This window comes from Balaenoptera physalus (assembly GCF_965194825.1).
Source record: "Balaenoptera physalus genome assembly, chromosome: 3".
Taxonomy (NCBI): Eukaryota; Metazoa; Chordata; class Mammalia; order Artiodactyla; family Balaenopteridae; genus Balaenoptera; species Balaenoptera physalus.
In genome coordinates this window covers 118,844,578-118,864,837 of record NC_138890.1, presented here as the reverse complement: position 1 = coordinate 118,864,837, position 20,260 = coordinate 118,844,578, and the positions used below count along the sequence as shown (strand labels likewise).

General features: G+C 36.8%; 1 protein-coding gene across 8 annotated transcripts in view; it reads right to left on the bottom strand.

Annotated features, from left to right (window-relative positions):
- FAM169A (family with sequence similarity 169 member A) overlaps positions 1-20,260 on the bottom strand; it is a 65,875-nt gene that overhangs the window by 22,749 nt on the left and 22,866 nt on the right. For 7 of the 8 annotated variants that reach the window (XM_082457238.1, XM_082457240.1, XM_082457241.1 and 4 more), the window contains exons 5-6: positions 19,833-20,004; positions 1,785-1,964 (exon numbers count right to left, since the gene is read on the bottom strand). In XM_082457238.1, the coding sequence (XP_082313364.1) occupies positions 1,785-1,964; positions 19,833-20,004 (352 nt within the window). The remainder of the gene's footprint in view (positions 1-1,784; positions 1,965-19,832; positions 20,005-20,260) is intronic. The other variant, XM_082457242.1, reaches the window with a different exon arrangement.

Here is a 20,260-nt window from a genome sequence, read left to right as displayed (position 1 = left end):
ACAGTACATATTATTTATATAAAGTTTTTTATTTTTATTTTTTATTTTTTTGCTGCACTGCGCAGCTTGTGTGATCTTAGTTCCCCAACCAGGGATTGAACCCCGGGCCCTCGGCAGTGAAAGCACAAAGTCCTAACTACTGGACTGCCAGGGAATCCCCTAAACTTTTTAAAAACGTAAAACAATATGACGTTGTTGGAAGATGTATACATATATATTAAAAGTCTAAGAAATGCATGGGGAAAATAAATGCCAAATTGAGGATAGTGCTTACTTCAGGGAAGCGGGTAAGCTACTTGGATAGGACAGAAGTTCAACTTATATTGGCAATGATCCACTTCTCATGGATGGTACATGCTGGATGATACATGAGTATTTGTTACCTTATTCTTTATATTTTTTTGTATATCTGAAATTTCTTTTTTTTTTTTTTAATTAAAAAGCTACCACAGACAAATAACCCAAAGAAAGAATGGTTAAAGGATCTAAATAGACATTCTTCCAAAGGAGATACATAAATGACCAATAAGCACATGAAAAGATGCTCAACATCAAATGCAAATCAAAACTACAATGAGATGCCACTCCACATCCACTGAGATGGCTCTAATAAAAAAGACAAATAATAATGAGTGTTGGCGAGGATATGGAGAAATTGCAACTCTCATACAATGTTTATGAGAACGTAAAATGGTGCGGTTGCTTTGGGAAACAGTTTGGCAGTTCTTCAAAAGGTTATGACCAAGCAATTTCATCCATGCCTAGGTATATACACCAGAGTAATGTTCACACAAAAACTACACAAATGTTCAAAGTAGCACTATTCGTAATATCTAAAAAGTGGAAACAATCCTAAAGTCCATCAACTGATGATGGATAAACAAAATGTGGCACATCCACACAAGGGAATATTCTTCAGCCATTAAAAAAAAAAAATGGGGCTTCCCTGGTGGCGCAGTGGTTGAGAATCTGCCTAATGCAGGGCACACGGGTTCGAGCCCTGGTCTGGGAAGATCCCACATGCCGCAGAGCAGCTGGGCCCGTGAGCCACAATTACTGAGCCTGCGCGTCTGGAGCCTGTTCTCTGCAACAAGAGAGGCCGCGATGGTGAGAGGCCCGCGCACCGCGATGAAGAGTGGCCCCCACTTGCCGCAAATAGAGAAAGCCCTCGCACAGAAACGAAGACCCAACACAGCCATAAATAAATAAATAAATTAAAAAAAAAAAAAAGAAGCACTGATTCATGCTACAACATGGATGAACCTTGAAAACATTTATGCAAAATGAAAGAAGCTAGACACAAAGGGCTTACAATATAATTATATCATACAATTCCATTCATATGAAATGTCCAGAACAGGTAAATCCATAAACACAGAAAATAGATTAGTGGTTGATTGTTAGAGGATAAAGGAATGGGGGAATAGAAGAGTGACTGCTAATTTTGGTACAGGTTTTCTTTTTGGCGTGATGAGAATGTCCTGGAATTAAGACAGTGGTTATGGTTGCATAGCTGTGAATATAATAAAAAACCACTGAATTGTACACTTTAAGAGGGTGAATTTTATGGTATGTGAATTATATTTCAACTTTTTAAAAAAGTTACCACACCCCCAAAATGCCATTTATGTGGAGGTAAGGGCACATTTGCAAAATTAAGCCCTAGAGAGCCAAGGAATATAATTTACTTAATATTGATATATGCACATTTAAAATATCCCACAGAAACAAGTCGGAAGTGACACTGAGACAAGTTTAACTTTCTAAAAACTTAATCCAATTACCTATGTACATGAGAGAGGTCAGTGGATACCGCAAGCCAAGTGCATCTTCTGTAAAGGAATCAACAAAGTCCTCCAGCATATGAAGCCCAAAGTCTTTGCCTCTATATTTCTTTCTTACGAACATTGTATCAAGAACTGGCAGTTGGTAGCTTTGGGTAAGAAACGAGGCACATATGCTTCCTGCAGTCATAAAACAGAAATCCAACAATTTTTCACATTTAAAAGGCCACATATGTATATACATTTAGAGAACATGAGTTAAATCTAAAATTGGTTAGTTTTTCTTACATCAAGAAGAATGTTAAAGACACGCATAAGTTTTATAATATAAAATGCTTTCCAGCTATTACATATCATAATGTATACGAGATGATGAGAAGAGTTATTTATTTTACGTTTGCCAACAGTATCTCATACAAGATAAACAACTATTACCATTTGATGAACTATATACTAGACTACATATCACTGTCCATAGACTTGCACAGCTTTAAAACTCATCAACTATTAAATTTTCAAATTTAAAGAGTATTTGGTGATTGTATATAGTTTATATTATAATACACGAAGTATCTAATTCCAACCTTAGTACGTGAATATTCATCTTTTCCCTTTACTTTTTGCCTAATGATTACAGTCTCATTTGTATCTATTTAATGATGGCAAAGAAGTGAATGAGTTCTCCAAATTTTTAAGGACTATGGATTAGGACTAAATGGAAACATCTGTTTTAGAAATGGCTAAGTCAGCAATCTTTCTGCTGTGAATATACGTTTTAAAATATCTTGTACGTTTAAGGTTTAACAGGAGAAATGTTTGTAGTAGTAATTAAATATGCCTCTCCTTGTTACATTACAGAGCTATACTGATTTGTCTTTTAAGAACCCTGATGTGGGTTTTGACCCTCCAAATAGATGTGTAAGCTCCTATAATGTATCTTAAGATAGTTTATAAGTTGAGGGCATCATGGTGGGGTGGCCCACTTTCTATTAATTTTAGTATTAATTCATAGTTAGCTATCAGTCAACATTCTAGTTTTTTGTGCCTCAAGTAAAACAATCTATTATTCTCAGTTACATTATTCACATGATTTTCGATAATTATAATAACGTAGTTCAAGAAAGAAACAAAATTTCAGGTAACAAACACCTCACAAATTAACTTTTACCAATCATATCATTTGATGAGTTGGTCAATATAACAAGGCTTTTTTTAGTTCAACCAAATAATGAATTACTTATGATTAAATTGGAGAACTTCAATAACTTTTTGCAATAGACTCTAAGACTATCAATTAATTTAAATTCAGAATAGTTAACGCACATTGCTACGTACTTAGATCTTAACTGCTGACATTCAGTTCGGATACTGCTAAGGGTCAAAATGTCTTACATAGTGATTTAGTTGACAATATTGTATTATAAACTTTAAATTTACTAAAAAGGTAGATCTTAAGCATTAGCACCTCAAGAAAAAAAAAAGAAAGAAAATGGTAACCATATGAGGCAATAAATATATTAATTATCTTGATTTTGGTGAATATTTCACAACGTACATCAGATCATCAAGTTGTACACATTAAACGTATACAACTACAAATTATCAATTATATTCAATAAAGCCAAAATAAATAAATAAATTTTTAAAGAATCTAACAGGTAGTCTCACCAACAAGCTACTGTGACCATTATTAGTTTTTAATGCCTTAAAATCAGGGTTTTCTCATAGTAACTGCTGGAAGTGATAATGAAATCAAAGGAGACATTACTTTATAAGTAGCAGTAATTCAAAGGACAAAGCAAAAATGAGAAGAGAAAGCACTACCTATAGTTCTCAATACCATCTGAGGATCTGTTGCTATTTACTATTGTGCGTGCCTCAGAATACCAACTATATGAAGTGAATTTCCCACAAATTAACTTTTTTTTTCTGTTTTCACACAAGCATTCCTTTAAGTAGAGAAAAGGTAAAGTCCAGCATCTATGAGTGTTCAAATGGTCAATTTATGGAACTAATAGTGTTCACAAAGTTTAAAGTTCTACCATTTACTCACCATGTACATATTCATTTCAAAAAATCATGCTAATTCTCTTTTGCCTACACCTTCAATACTTATTTTTGTATTTGTATCAGGTTCTACCCTGATACAAAAGCAATCAAATAAAGGGCAGAAAACCTCTGCCCTGTTACCAGCGGTTCTTCAGACACATCAACAGCTGCAGATAATAGCACAATTACTTAGTAAAGTAAAAACCACAACCTAACTTAGATGAAGTTTTCATTAAAATAAATCTACTAATTGAAGTAAAATTAAATTTAGCATTGCACATGGCAGCTTGAATATTTATATTCCTCAGAGAACCATCTTTGGCCACCTTCTTTTTCTACATGCTCCCTCTGGGTAATCTCACCTACTCTAAAGCCTTCTACCATTTATCCAAATGCTCATGACCACTAATCTTTTATTTCTGTAATACATGAGACTTACTACAAGATGAATGGAAGAGCTCATATAAATGCAAATACAACAAAAAACACATGATCATCTCCAAAGACAAAGAAAAAGCAAAATTCAGTACATTCATGATAAAAATACTCAACATCCTCAACCTGATAAGGGATCTATGAAAAACCCACAGCTAACAAACATTACACTTAATGGTGAAAGACTGGATGTTTCTCCCTAAGATCAGGAATAAGATAAAAATGTTTATCCTCGCCACTTCTACTCAACATGGTAAGGAGGTTCTAGCCGGGGCAATTAGGCAAGAAAGGGAAATGAAAGGCACCCAGATTGGAAAGAAAGAAGTAAAACCACATTCACAGATGACATGATCTTGTATATAGACCTTAAGATTTTCATCTTAAGAAATCCACTAAAACATTATTATTATTTTTTAAATATTTATTTATTTATTTGGCTGCACCAGGTCTTAGTTGTGGCACGTGGGATCTTTGCTGCCATGTGCACAATCTTTTAGTTGAGGCATACAGGATCTAGTTCCCTGACCAGGGATCAAACCTGGGCCCCCTGCACTGGGAGCACGAAGTTTTAAGCACTGGACCACCAGCGAAGTCCCAGAAATCCACTAAAAAATTATCAAAACTGATTTTTTTTAAAGTTCGGCAAGGTTACAGGATATAAGATCAATATACAAAAATCAATTGGGGACCTCCCTGGGAGTCCAGTGGTTAAGACCCCAGGCTTCCACTGCAGGGGGCACAGGTTTGATCCCTGGTCAGGGAACTAGGAACCCACATGCCACACAGGACAGCCAAAAAAGAGAAATCAATTGTATTTCTATACACCAGCAATGAACAATCTGAAAATGAAATTAAGAAAACAATTCCACTTACAATAGCATCAACAAATAATACAATTCTTAGGAATAAATTTAACAAAAGTACAAAACTTGTATACTGAAAACTACAAACATTTAAAAGAAATTAAAGAACACTTAAATAGGGCTTCCCTGGTGGCTCAGTGGTTAAGAATCCGCCTGCCAATTCAAGGGACACGGGTTCAAGCCCCGGTCCGGGAAGATCCCACATGCCGCAGAGCAACTAAGCCCGTGCGCCACAACTACTGAAGCCTGCGCTCTAGAACCCGTGCGCCACAACTACTGAAGCCCATGCACCTAGAGCCCGTGCTCCGACAACAAGAGAAGCCACCACAAGAAGCCCACGCACCGCAATGAAGACTAGCCCCCGCTCGCCGCAACTAGAGAAACCTCAGGCACAGCAACAAAGAGCCAACGCAGCCAAAAACAAATAAAATTAAAAAAAAAAAAGAACACTTAAGTAAATGGAAAGACATCCCATGTTCATGGTTCAGAAGACAACATTGTTAAGATGTCAATACTCCCCAAACAGACCTACAGGTTCAAAATCCCAGCTGGATTTTTTGCGGAAATTGACAAAGTAATCCTAACACTCACATGGAAATGCAAAAAAAAACAGCCAAAACAATCTTAACAAAGAAGAATAAAGTTGGAAGACTCACACTTCCCATTTTAAAACTTACAAAGCTACATACAGTAATCAAGCCAGTGTGATATTGGCACAAGAATAAACAGAGACCAACAGAATAGAGGTTCCAGAAACAAAACCTCTTATTTATGGTCAACTTATTTTCAACAGGAGTCCCAAGGCATTTCTACGGGAACAGAATAGTCTTTTCAAATGAATGGTGCTGGGACAACTGGATATCCCTATATGCAAAAAAATGATGTTGGACCCCTCCCCCTTTCCTCAGACCATATACAAAAATTAACTGCAAATGGATCATAAACATAACTTTAAGTGCTAAAACTATAAAATCTTAGAAGAAAACATAGCAGTTAATCTTCATCACCTTGGGGTAGGAAAAGCCTCCTTAGCTACAACACCAAAAGCGCTACACCACCAAAAGCAAAAGTGACACATAAAAAGAAGATAATTGGATTTTATCAAAACTAGTGCTTCAAAGGATACCATCAAGAAAGTAAAAAGACAACCCAAAAAACGAGAGAAAATACTTTCAAAATATATATCTGATAAGGGACTTGTATCTAGAATGTATGAAAAATGCTTACAACTCAATAATAAAAACACAAATAAAACCCAATTTAAAAATGGGTTAAGGATTTAACAGACATTTCTCCAAAGACATACAAATGGCCAACAGGTATATAAAAAATGTTCAATGTCACTAATGATCAGGGAAACGGCAAATCAAATGAGGTATCACCTCATACGTGTCAGGATTGCTATTATCAAAAAAACAAAAACAACAAAGACAAATGCTGGCAAAGATATGGAAAACTGGAACCCTTGTATACTGTTAATGGGAATGCAAAATGCTGCAGCCACTATGAAAAACAGTAAGAGGTTCCTCAAAATATTAAAAATAGAACTACCACATGATCCAGCAATCCCACTTCTGGGTATATATCCAAAATAATTGAAATCAGGATCTCAAAGAGATATTAACAATCCAGTGTTCATTGCAGCACTATTCACAATAGCCAAGATGTGGTAACAACCTAAATGTCCGCTGATGGATGATGGATAAAAAAAATATGGTATATATATATGTACAACAGAATAATATCCCGCCTCAAAAAAAAAAGTAAATCCTGCAATATACAACATGGATCAACCTTGAGGACATTATGCTAAGTGAAATAAGCCAGTCACAGGACAAATACTGCATGATTCCAATTATATGAGGCGTTTAAAATAGTCAAACTTGGGCTTCCCTGGTGGCGCAGTGGTTGAGAATCTGCCTGCCAACGCAGGAGACACGGGTTCGAGCCCTGGTCTGGGAGGATCCCACATGCCGCGGAGCAAATAGGCCCGTGAGCCACAATTACTGAGCCTGCGCGTCTGGAGCCTGTGCTCCGCAACAAGAGAGGTCACGATAGTGAGAGGCCCGCGTACCGCGATGAAGACTGGCCCCCACTTGCCGCAATTGGAGAAAGCCCTCGCACAGAAACGAAGACCCAACACAGCCATAAGTAAATAAATAAAATTTAAAAAAAATTAAAAAAAAAAAAAAGAATATCTTTAAAAAAAAAAAAATAGTCAAACTCACAGAAGCAGAGAGCAGAACAACGGTTGCCAAGGGCAGGGTGAGGGGGAATTGGGGGGCTGTTAATCAATGGGTTTAAAGCTTCAGTAATGCAAGTTCTAGAGACCTGTTGTATAACATTACACCTATAGTCAGCAGTGTTGTAAGCTACAGTTAAACATCTGTTGAGAGTAGATCTTATGTTAAGTGTTCTTACCACAATAAAATAAAGATTACAAAACATTTTTTAAGATAAATAATCTAGACAGAAAGGAGATTAGTGGTTTCCATGAATTTCAGGGTAAAGGAAATGAGGAGTGATAGCTAATGGGTACAGAAATTCTTGAGGTGATGAAAATGTTCTCAAATTAGACAGTAGTGATGGTTGCAACAACCATTCACAACTCTGTGAATATACTAAGAATCACTTCAGGGTGAATTTGATGATATATGAATTATAGTAGGATGGATCTCAAAATAACTATTCTGAAAGAACCCAGACTAAAAAAAAATGTATATACTGTATGATTCCATTTTACAAAATTCCAGAAAAAGCAGGCTAATATATAATAATAGACGCAGATAACTGTTTGCTTGGGGTCAAATAGGGGGAAGGAAGGATGGTTACAAATAGGCACAAAGAAACTTTTGGGGATAACAGATACGTTCATTATCTTGATTGTGGTGATAGTATCACAGCTGTATAAATAAGTAAAAATACAACAAATTGTAAACTTTAAATATGGTCAAGTTTTTGTATGTCACTTATACCACAATAAAGCTGGGGGGGGAAAGATTTTTTTAAAAAAGGACAACTCAATTTAAAAATGGGCAAAGGATTTGAATAGACATCCCAAAGAAGACATATAAACAGCAAATACGCACATGAAAAGATGCTCAACCTTAGCCATTTAGGAAATGCAAATCAAAATGACAATGTCATGCCACTTCACACCTACCAGGTTGGCTATAGTCAAAAACATAGATAAAAATATGTGTTGGCTCACAATGCAACGCTTAAATGAAATGCTTGTTTTTTCACTATTTTCTGTGCATCTATATACTTTTGCTGAACAAAAAGAATCATTGCTTTATATCATGTTTACTTTTTCTTAAATAGTCTATTTTCCCATGTCATTAAATATTCTCTGAAAACATTTAAAAAAGTATCAGCAAGGATGTGGAGAAACTGCAGTCCTGGTACATTGCTGGTGGGAATGTAAAACAGTGCAGTTGCTTTAGAAAACAGTCTGACAGTTCCTCAAAAGGCTAAATTTAGAGTTACCATATGAATCTGGAATTCCACTCTTAGGTATATAACCACGAGAAATAAAAACCTGTACACAAATCTTCATAGCAGCATTATTCATAATGGCAAAATCATAAAAACAACTCAAAAAAGTCCATCAAATGATAAAAGACAATATTAGAATATCCATACAAGGGAATATTATTTGGCCATAAAAAGGAATTAAGTGCTGATTCAAGAATGGATGAAACCTGAAAACAGTATGCTAAACAAAAGAAGTCAGATGCAAAAAAACTATTCTGATTGTATGATTTCATTTACATGAAATGTCCAGAATAGGCAAATCTACAGGGACAGAAATCTATAAGCAGATTAGTGGTTGCCTAGGGCCAGGTACTGAGGGCGGGGAGGGAATGGAGAGTGACTGTTAACGAGTACAGGGCAGGGGTTTTTTTGTGGTGACGAAAGTGATCGAAAATTGGTTATGGTGAAAGTCGTACAATTCTGTGAATATACTAAAAAACACTGAATTGTATACTTTACATGTGTGAATTGTATGGTATATAAATAAACCTTAATAAAGCTGTAAAAATGTAAATTAAACAATATAATTTATACATGTGACTCCAATAAACCATTTATAATCAGATTTTTCATATACTCCCCAAACCTCCTCCTCCTCCTGTTTACTAATTTTTCAGTAAATCTCATCACCATTCTACCAGCGGCTCAGAGCAAAACAGGAGATCCCATCCTTGACTCTCCCTTCATAGGCCATGTACAATCCATCAGAAACACTGCAGCAATAACGTCATAATTTTTCTCAATTATGATGACTTCTACCCCCTTCTTCCTTGCCCAAGCCACCATCACCTCTCACCAGGGTTTTCTGCAATAATAGCCTCTTAACTAACATAACTCCTAACCCTGTCACCTCTCTTTCTGGTTTTCTACACAACAGAGCTACCTTTTTCAAAAGGCCAATCAGATTGTGTCACGCCCGTGCTTAAAATCCTCCACCGGATTCCTATCACCCACAGAGTGAAATTCAGACTCTTTCCTTGGCCTACTGGACGTGTCAGGATATGTGCCGGTCTCTCTCCATCCCTGTATCACTCACTCCCTCTACTCTGGCCACACTGGCCTTCTTGTTCTTTCTGAAACATCCTGAACTTTCTTCTGCCTCATGGCCTTTGCCTTTCAGTTCTTTGCCTGAATACCTCTTCTCCTGAAACTTCACATATTTCATCATTCCCTCACTTCCTTCAAAGGTGCTTCCCTGACCGCTCTATTTAAGATAGCACCCCCCAACACACACTCTCTATTCTTTTAATCTACTTTTTCTTCACAGACCTGAGAGCATATCGTCTATTTGTCTATTCATTGCTATCTCCTCCTCTTAAATGTAGGTTCTGTGATGACAGTTTATTTACAAAAATTGTATTACTATCTCTCAATTTCTCCCTCTTGCTCTTTCTCCTATTCACCCTCCTCCCCTTTCCCTCTCCTTCCCTATCAATATGGCACAAAAAATAACTTTTGAATAAATGAATAAATTTCGACAGTACCATTCAGGATCTATGCATCACATTCAAGAACAGCTATTCTGCTGCAACTGAATGACTCTCTCTTTTCATGGAATCACCATTTCTTCTTTGTCCAACCAGGAATGTGTCTTTTCCTGACCTTCATAAAACCTTCAAAAAGCCATCAATGTGTGACTGTCTCCACAGAACACAACATAAAGTGAATTCTAAACAAATAATGTGATTATCTTTACAGGAGAGATCTTGTTATACACCACTAGGCAAGTACTCTCATTACAGTCTTCATCCTTTATAAATTGGTTAACGTAACGTTAGCTGTTATAACAAACCAAATCTGGAAAGCTTAACATTAAAAAGTTTCATTTTTGTTTAAGTAACAGTCCCAGTTGTTGCTGGGTAGTGGATGGCTTTCTGACTCACAATCATCCAAGAACTTTTTCAGTTACCTATTGTTACCTAACAAACCAGCCCAAAATGTACTGGCTTAAAACAAAATTTATTATTTCATTATTTATCACAACTCTCATATGGTATCAGGTGGGCCACTGGAACAGCTAAAGGTCCAAATGGCTTCACTCCCACAGCAGTAGCTAGCCGGCTGCTGACTGGAATCGCAGCTGGCCTTGCCAGCTGGGCACCTCAGTTCAATGTAGTTGCTTGAGCTTCCTCACCACATGGCAGTCTTGAGGTAGGTGTGTTTCTTACATGGTGACTAGTCTCTAAGAGTACCAAAGTGGAAACTACCAGGCTTCTTAAGGTTTAGGACAGTGTCACTTGTGCTGCAGTCTACTGGTTAAAGCAAGGCACAGGGCCAGCACAGATTCAAGCAGGCTACACAAGGACATAAATACTGGAAGCACGGTTCACTGGGGGCCCTCACAGTAACACAGGAACTCACGTTCCTTCTATCTTGTGCTTCTCCATCCCCTAGCTCTTCAGAATCTTTTGCATTTAGCAGACAGATGAGGAAAAGGAATGCATCTTAACCACTCTGCTCTGATGTCATACATATCATTTCTCTCATTACCATGGGGAGAATTAGTCACACAGCCCCACCTACTTGTGAAAGCAACTGAAAAACATAATCCCTGACTGGACAGTTGCTGGCCAATGACAAGAATACAGAAGAGGAAGCACAAATATTTGGTAGACAGCTAGCAGCCTCAGCTAACTTTCTGCTTTCTCTTATCTCCCGGTAGATTAACATTTCCTTTTCAACTTTCAGGAAATCAACTTTGCACCTCAGCAGGTAGTACCTTTTGCTGGCAGACTCCTTTCACAGTTATGTTTGCTTATCTCAGGCTATTTTCAGTAACTTATAGCCTAACACCAATATTCACAAATACACATACTCATGTTATACAATAGTTTTGACTGATCTCATTCACATTTTAAGATTACACTAACTTCTGTGGCCCACACAAATATCCACATCTCCCCCATGTGATCCACCTTACATTTCTAACTATGTATCTCTACTTATATGTCCCATAGGAACACTGAACTTCACATATCAAAACTGAACTCAAGTATTACCAAATCCACTCCTCGTATATTCCCAATTTTAGTTAACAGCTTCCCACCTAGGCACCCGAGTCAAAACCCTCAAGATTCATCACTGGTTCCTCCCCTCCCCTTCCCACACACACGCACTGCAGTCACCTCAATCTGTCCATCCAGAAATCTCCCTCAAATCTGTTTCCTTCTTTATCCCTATTGCCTCTTTCCTAGCATTGGTCCTTCCTTCACCTGGATGACTGAAATAGCTCTTTTAATCGAAGTCCCTGACTTCAGAGCACAATTTCTTTATCCATCACCAAGTGCTATAAAAATTATCTCCCTAAAATATTTAACCATGATGCCCCTAAATAAAATTCTTTGATCACTTTGTGCCAATAAGATGAAGTTCCAATGTTTAGTATGGCATTTAAGAACCTTCACAAGGGGACCTCCATCTTCACCTCTTCCCACCCTACAATCCTTTTAGTGCCACCAGCTTGCTCAAGGTGGTGTTATAAATACACTTTGAACTTTCATGATTCTGTTCCTTCTTTCACATTTATATTCCATTCATCTATTTACTAAGAATTTTCCTTTTCTTTCCCCTTCTCTGCCTACTGACATCCTACTTATCCTTCAAAGCCACTTTTAAATATCTCTTTCTCAGTGACACCTTCCTCCAGGCAAAATTAACTGCTCCATTCTTCCATGACTACTACTGTTGATACCTCAAATATAGTATTTATCAAACTGAATTTTGATTAGGTAACTAGTTTTCTGTCTCATCCGCTAGATTTTTGGTGCTTTGAAGGCTGACCCCATGACCAGTCATCTTTGTGTCTCTACTGAGAATGGAATCAGCCCTACCTCCCCAATAAACAGAAACCTTATTGGGAAGTATATGCTTTTTAAGATGGCTAAAACTTGACCTGAAAACAAAGTACCCACCTCATTTCCCAATGATACATTTCAGGCAGCCACAGAGTACAGTGGGACTCCCCCATGCCTTTGCTCACCACCTTAAGAAAAGGATTGGGTTTCCCTGGTGGCGCAGTGGTTGAGAATCTGCCTGCCAATGCAGGGGACGCGGGTTCGAGCCCTGGTCTGGCAGGATCCCACATGCCGCGGAGCAACTAGGCCCGTGAGCCACAACTACTGAGCCTGCGCGTCTGGAGCCTGTGCTCCGCAACGGGAGGGGCTGCGACGGTGAGGGGCCGGTGCACCGCGATGAGGGGTGGCCCCCGCTCGCCGCAACTGGGGAAAGCCCTCGCACAGAAACGAGGACCCAACACAGCCATAAATTAATTAATTAATTAATTAATTTTAAAAAAAATTAAAAAGAAAAGGATTAAGCCTAGACAGTCTCAAGGCCCTAAAATATAACCTCAACCCTTCTCAAACACAAACTTCCACTATGTTTTGCCTTTAGCTATATGTATTATCAATACTTATCATTTTATATCACAGTTTTGTTATTCCTTAAATAATCTTAAAACAGAAGGGCCAGATATCTGAATTTCAGTGAACAGAAAGTGAGTGATCTGCCCAAAAGAGGAGGTAAGATCATAGCTATAGCTCTCAGTAAAAAAGTTGGAAAGTCATAGCAAATGAAGAGAGGAAAGAGTGCTTCTACTATAAATTATTTCAAATGGAAATTACAAAAACCAAAACTATGTCTCCTGGTATTGATCATAATTCCCTTTAGAAGTGAGTCAACAAACTGATTTTAAAGTAGTTGTTGATTAGATTCTGCTTCTCCCATATGGTTCTTGCGCTTTCCCAAAACATGAGTCTTCAAACTGGATCAAGGTGATTCACAGTTGAGGCCAAACAATACTTCCAAAATAGCACCTAATGATAGTGTCCTCCATTTTGTTTTTTTCTCAGTTTGTCTACACTAAAATGTGATATCTGATTTATACACATGTATATCTTTTGTATTTCTTGACATGGGACAAACAGTTAACAGAACTTCCACTGAATTAACAAGTGGTTTTGTCTTATTTTTCGTACCTGTATGAGATTTTTTTCCTTAGCAGTTTTCTAGTTAGCACAGCCCTTTTAACAGGGGGACCTGATCATCATAGGCCCTGTGAGGATTTATAAACTTCATCTAGTTTTGTGGTAGACACTGATTAGACTCTGGGAATAGTTCCTTCTCTGATCATGTTCACTTTTTACTTTTAATCAAAGTTTTACATGTACATTGTTAGCATACAACAGTCCTCTAAAATTTGCTGGGAAAAAACCGTCCTGTGACTGCTTCCCTGATCCACACATACAAACACACTTTCCACCCCCCAGAAACACACACTTTGGTCTTTCTCGGTATTTACCCCCATATCTCTAAGTAACTTACTACTTCTTGCTTTTTCCATTTTAGGCATAATCAACTGGCTTCCCAGTATGGAAGATGAGAATTTAGCTTTTATATACATGCACATACCCTACTCCCAATACACCATCACCATACTTCCTATACATGCCCTGCCCTATTACCCCAATACAGTAATTTATAATTTTGGCTAGGTCAATTTTCAGCATTCACATTATACACACACACACACTTTTGATAACTGAGCCATGTAGTATATCATGATTGTTTTCCTTTTCCTGCACTGCTTTTTTTTTTTTCCCTGCACTGCTTTTTGATTTGCCTTAATAATGGTTTATCACTCATTATTTAGTATTTACCTCTAACTTACCCCCCAAAGTCTCCCACAACTGTAACACTTATCTTGATAAGTGCAAACACATCAGGTATTCCATATTCTTGAATCAATGACCCAGAGCTTTCTGACTTACTACAATCTAGATCAGTCAATCTCTAGAAAAGTGCTGTCCAAAAGAACTTTCTGCAATGATGGAAATGTTCTATATCTCTTCTGTTCAATGTGGTAGCCACTAGCCACATGTGGCTACTGAACACTTACATAGTGACTAGTATGACTGAGAAACTGAATTTTAAATTTTATTTCATTTTAATTAATTTTCATTTAAATAGTCACATAAAGCTAGTAGCTACCAATCTGGACAGAGCAGCCTCAGAACTATCAAATAGCTGTGATGTGGGGATATTTCTCTCCTTAGTTTCCTGATCTGGTATCATTCTTTCCTGATTTACTTCCTTATTTTAGTAGAGCATAAATTCTGTTAGCTTCCTGAAAAATGATACATGAGAGGTTAAAAAAAAAAAATTTTTTTTTTAATTAACCATGTAGAAATTTCCTTCTGTTACTCTCATACTTCATTCATAATTTGGGTATAGAATTATATTGGAAATCACTTTCTCCCAGTATCGTAAAGGCATTGTTCCACTTCTAGTGTTCAGTGCAGTGCTGCTTTTGAGAAATCTAATCATTATGATTCTTGATCCTTTGTATAAGTTCCCCCTCTCACTCTGTAGAGGCTTACAAAATCTTTTCTCTACCCCAGATGTTCCGAAATTTTGCAATAATCTACCTCAGCACGGGCCTATTTTAATTCATTCATTGTGATGGATGTTCAATGGGCCTTTTTAACTTGGAAATACATATTCTATAATTCTGAGACTTTTCTTGAACTACTTCATTGGTGATTTCTTCCCCTCCAGTTTCTCTGTTCTCTCCTTCTGAAACATCTATTATGCAGACTGTTCCTCTAATCTTATCTTTTCTTTCCTATTTTCCATCATTTAGGGTTTGTTGTTGTTGTTATGGTTGCTCTCCTTTCTAATCAACATCAACTTTATCTCCCTTATACTGAGTTGTTAATTTCCAAGAGCTCTGTGGACATTCTTTTAATATATCTTGTTCCCATTTATGAATGTACTAACTACTCTTACGTTCCACAAATATTGAGTTGTTTTGTTTGTTTTTGCATTGTCTGTCTCTTCCAAATTGCTTTTATTCTTTTTTGGTTTTGATCTCCATCTTTCATATCAGTGACTTTTCCTAACTAAGCTATTTGTTCATAGTTAAGAATGAGACATTAGAGACTTCCCTGATGGTCCAGTGGTTAAGAATCCGCCTTCCAATGCAGGTGATACGGGTTCGATCCCCAGTTGGGGAACTAAGATCCCACATACAACAGGGCGACTAAGTCCACACACCACAACTACTGAGCCCACACACCACAACTAGAGAGCCCATGTGCTCCAACTACTGAGCCTGCGGACCACACTAGACAGCCCAAGTGCAACTACTGAGCCCGTGCACCACAACTACTGGGCCTGCACACCACAGCTAAGAGAGCCCACGCACCACAACTGCTGAGCCCGTGCGCCGCCACTACTGAGCCCACAAGCCGCAACTACTGAGCCCGCGAGCCACAACTACTGAGCCCACGCACCACAAGTAGAGGGCCTGTGTGCTGCAACTAGAGAAGCCCATGCACCGCAACAAAAGATCCCACATGCTGCAACAAAGACCCCATGTGCTGCAACTAAGACCTGACTCAGCCAAATAAATAAATGAATATTTAAAAAAAAAAAAAAAGAACAAGACATTAAAAAGTTGATCAGTGTGCAAGGTGGGGATTGCTGACAATGACTGGGACCTTTCCCAGGGGAACCATTTATACTGGTATTTTTAGAATATTTTTTCTCTTGGCCCAGTCAAATACCTCAAAGGGAACTTTTTTGCTCATGTAACCATTAAATAATATTGAAATAGATGGCATGTATTCACACATTTTGGTAACATCTAAAATTTCCATCTTAAGTTTCAATAATTACAAAGAATGTAATTTCTAATATCTTATAACATTAACTTTTTAACAACTATTTATCATAAAAATAACTTTAGACTTACAGAAAAGTTGCAAAAATATACAAAGAGTTCCCACATACCCTTCACCCAGATTCCCCTAATGTTAACATCTTACATAGCCAGAGTACTATTATCAAAACCAGAAAATCAACATTGATAAAATACTATTATATTAGCTAAACTATAGGACTTATTCAAATTCTGCCAGTTTTTCTACTAATTTTTCTGTTTCAGAATCCAATCAAAGATTCCATATGGTATTTAGTTTAATGTCCCAACTCTGATCTTTGATAATTCCTCCACCTTTCCCTGTCTTTCATGATCTTGATACTTTTGGAGGTTACTGATCAGTTATTTCGTAAAATAACCTTCAATTTGGCTTTGTCTAATGTTTTCTCATGATAAAATTGAGGTTATGCATTTTGGGCAAAAATACCTCAGAAATGACATTATGTCCTTCTCACTACATCATAAATTGGGGTCTCTGATGGTGATGTATCTCATTGCTGGTGATGTTAACCATGATCTATTATTAGTTAACATGGTGTCTGCCAGGATTTGCTATGTAAATTTACTATGTTTCCCTTTTCAATTAAACAATATTGATTAAAGAAAAAAACTATATCACTACTCTTTTAAATGTATCAAATGGACCCTAAAAACTATTATCAGTTTGATTTGATAACTGTCATCATCCATTGAACAAACTGTCCCTTTACTATTGAACTAACCACTCTTAACACTCAAAACGCTTACATTGTTCCCTCCCCACCCCTGACCTTCTATTTCTATTATATTTATACTACAGACTATTACCCTAATGTAATATATTTTTATACTTGGATTATATATTGATTATCTAATCATTCTTCTCTGCAAAAACATATCTGTATATAAAAATATAAAATTTTTAAGTTTCTTGTGACCATAAGATTCTAAGTATCAATTCAAAAGAAATTCTGAGTTATCATTATAATTAATAGTAGTATATGATGGATCAAAACGCAAGTATAGTATACATTTGGAAAACTATTATACATTGGGAAAACTAATTATTCAGCAAAAAATAAAGTTTTATTGAAAATACATCTCAATGAAATACATGGAGCTTACCTTTTTTTTCTTCAGTTTATGAGTCCATGAACAAATATTACTTACTACCAGAATGTGACAAGGTTCAGCATTATCCTGTTCCTATTTTTTATTTTTATAGATTAAAATGCTTAATAACCATAGAAGGGACCAGAAAATCTTATTATAGTGATTTTACTCAATTCTGCAAGTGCCCTTTAGAGTTATGTACCAGATATTACACAATGACCTACTGTTAAAAACTATTTTTAATGATCTGACATCTACCTAACCCAAAAAACAAACTATACATCCCTCATAGTAATCTCTTTATTTCAGGCAAAAAAAAAAATTTATATACTTTCTTCAATTTCATTATACTGTAATAGGATTTGACCTCATAAACAAAGTCCCCTCTTATATATCAAGGCTATTTTTATGTTCCAACTAATATCCCTATATACTGATTTGCTATTTTATTTTTAAAAATCATAAATAATAAGTGATATCATAGGCGTTTATTCAACTACAAATGTATTTAATAAAGATTTTATCTTTTTGCTACTGGTACAATTTTTTCCTGATATGTACATTAGGAATACTTCTATCACAAAGTGTTTCAGTATTTGTTTTGGACAATTTTTTTCAAATTATTTTATGTTTGGGTTTCCTTTGTAGAAAAAACACTTCCAGACTGAATTAGATGGTTACTGATCCAAAGGCTAGCATAAGCACGTCTAATTCCACTGTTCTCTGGCAGATGAGAGCCAGAGCTTAGAGCAGGAAAACACTGAAATAAATAGTAAGGAAGTAAGGCAATTAGTAGAGAAGTATGGAAGGTGCTAAAAGGGGTAGACAAGTAGTACTTGGAAGCTCCAGCATATAAAACTGAGTTAACTCCCAGAGAAAGTAAAAATAGAAGCCAGGTCCCAAAGGAGTGGAGGACCCCCAAAACAGAAAACAAAGAGGAGACAATGCCTGGAATCAAGTACTGATCAGAAATACTGAGGGGGGAGTGCTATGCCCTTTCTTAACTGTATGTCTTTCATCGACAGATGCTCTAAGTGAGAAAGCATAAACTCTTATGTACTTCAAGTGTCTATGAGCTAGTTTCAAGTAGGAAACCCCGCTGCAGCCACCGTGAGCAGCAAAAAGCCTCCAATTCCCATAGGAATTACTTGTATAAAATAAAGCATAAAGTAATTAAACCATATTCCAGCCCCAAACTTATGAAAACATTTTAAAAACAATAAAGTGATGCCTTTTATGCAATGCAGCACTAAGCTTCCATTTAACAAACATTATTATTCTGCCTCCGTATGATGATATCTTTCTGGAGTTACATAAATTATTGGTTCTACTTCAAATTTATACAAGAATAAAATAGCATATTAAGGGAGAGTTAAAGTATTTACTAAACAGCAAAACCATTTAAAACTATAGATCCCAGTTTTTTTATTGAGAAAAAGTGACCTTCCCTTTACTGACTATATGTACTCATCATACTCATCATGACTGATGTTCTCATCATAAATGTGTACTAATTATACAGTTAAGGTATTAGTCACAACTGTCCTTCAAATTAGCAGGAAATTTGGTATTATCTTTAGACTGCATCTGACCACAAGAGCTAAATTTTGCAAGTGTGAAATATAAAAAAGACAGGTACTCTCTGTGAAAGGTCTTTTGCCAAGATACATAACAAGGCTGCCTTTGTTGTGTAGTGGTTGTAAGGTGTGGGGTATATGTGTACACGGAGTAAGCAGGTTTGATTTTTCTGGCTCCAGTAGCTCTAGGGAACTGAATGAACAGGAAAACAGGTAAAGCAAGATGAAGCTGCACTAGTCTTTCAGGAAAAGGGTATAGTTGGGTCTTAGGATCAGAAATCCAAACTTTACAAGACTGACTATTTCAAAGCTGTTTGGATTCTCTAAATATATTAAAGTACTTTGCTTTAGCTGCTTTACTGTATCAGGCTGAATCAGCTACACTAGAAGAAAAAGGCTATGCATTTGGTCCACAGGTAGACAGGAGATTTAAAACGAGCCAGTAATAGTGATAGCAGCAGGAATCAAAGTAAAACAAGGACCTTTAAATAAAGGGAAGGAAATGAGAGGGAAAGAAGACAAATCTGAGGCTCAACATACAACTCTCTGCCCACATACGTGGAGAAATTTTCCACTCTGTCAAATGTTTAATTTTTTTTCAAAAGACTTTCCTAACAATCCTCACTTATACAGAATCAAAGTACTCCCAAGAAATACTGAGTAAAATCATCTCAATTTGTACTCTAGATACTAATTTAAAAGGGACATTGATACAGTTGGGGTCCAAAAAGTGGGTTTACATAATATATATTTTAAATAACTTTTAAAGACTCACCTGTAGGCTTAACTGAATAAAACCCAATGGCCTCTCCTTTCTTCCACAGAATCTTAGCATAATCAGTACTGCTATGACACAGGAATGGGATCTCATTTCTCTCCATTTCCTGCTTTCTATAAATAATTCGATTCAGAACATACAGAACCACTCTCTCCCCAAGAGTTCTCACCTACAAAGAGATGAGACACCAGGCACAACAGTTAGCATCAACTCAGAGATGCAGTTTACCTTGCTCCCTGCTTCCACACCTTGTACTGACATTCAAAGCACTTTGAATACATTCAGAATGATTTGTAAACCATTTTATTATCACAAAGATGAGACCAGTCATTCATACCAAGAACAATCCATTTCTGTGGACACAAATTATGCATGAAATAATGCCTCTCAGCAAAATTCTAAAACAGGCAAAACAGGTTTCCAAT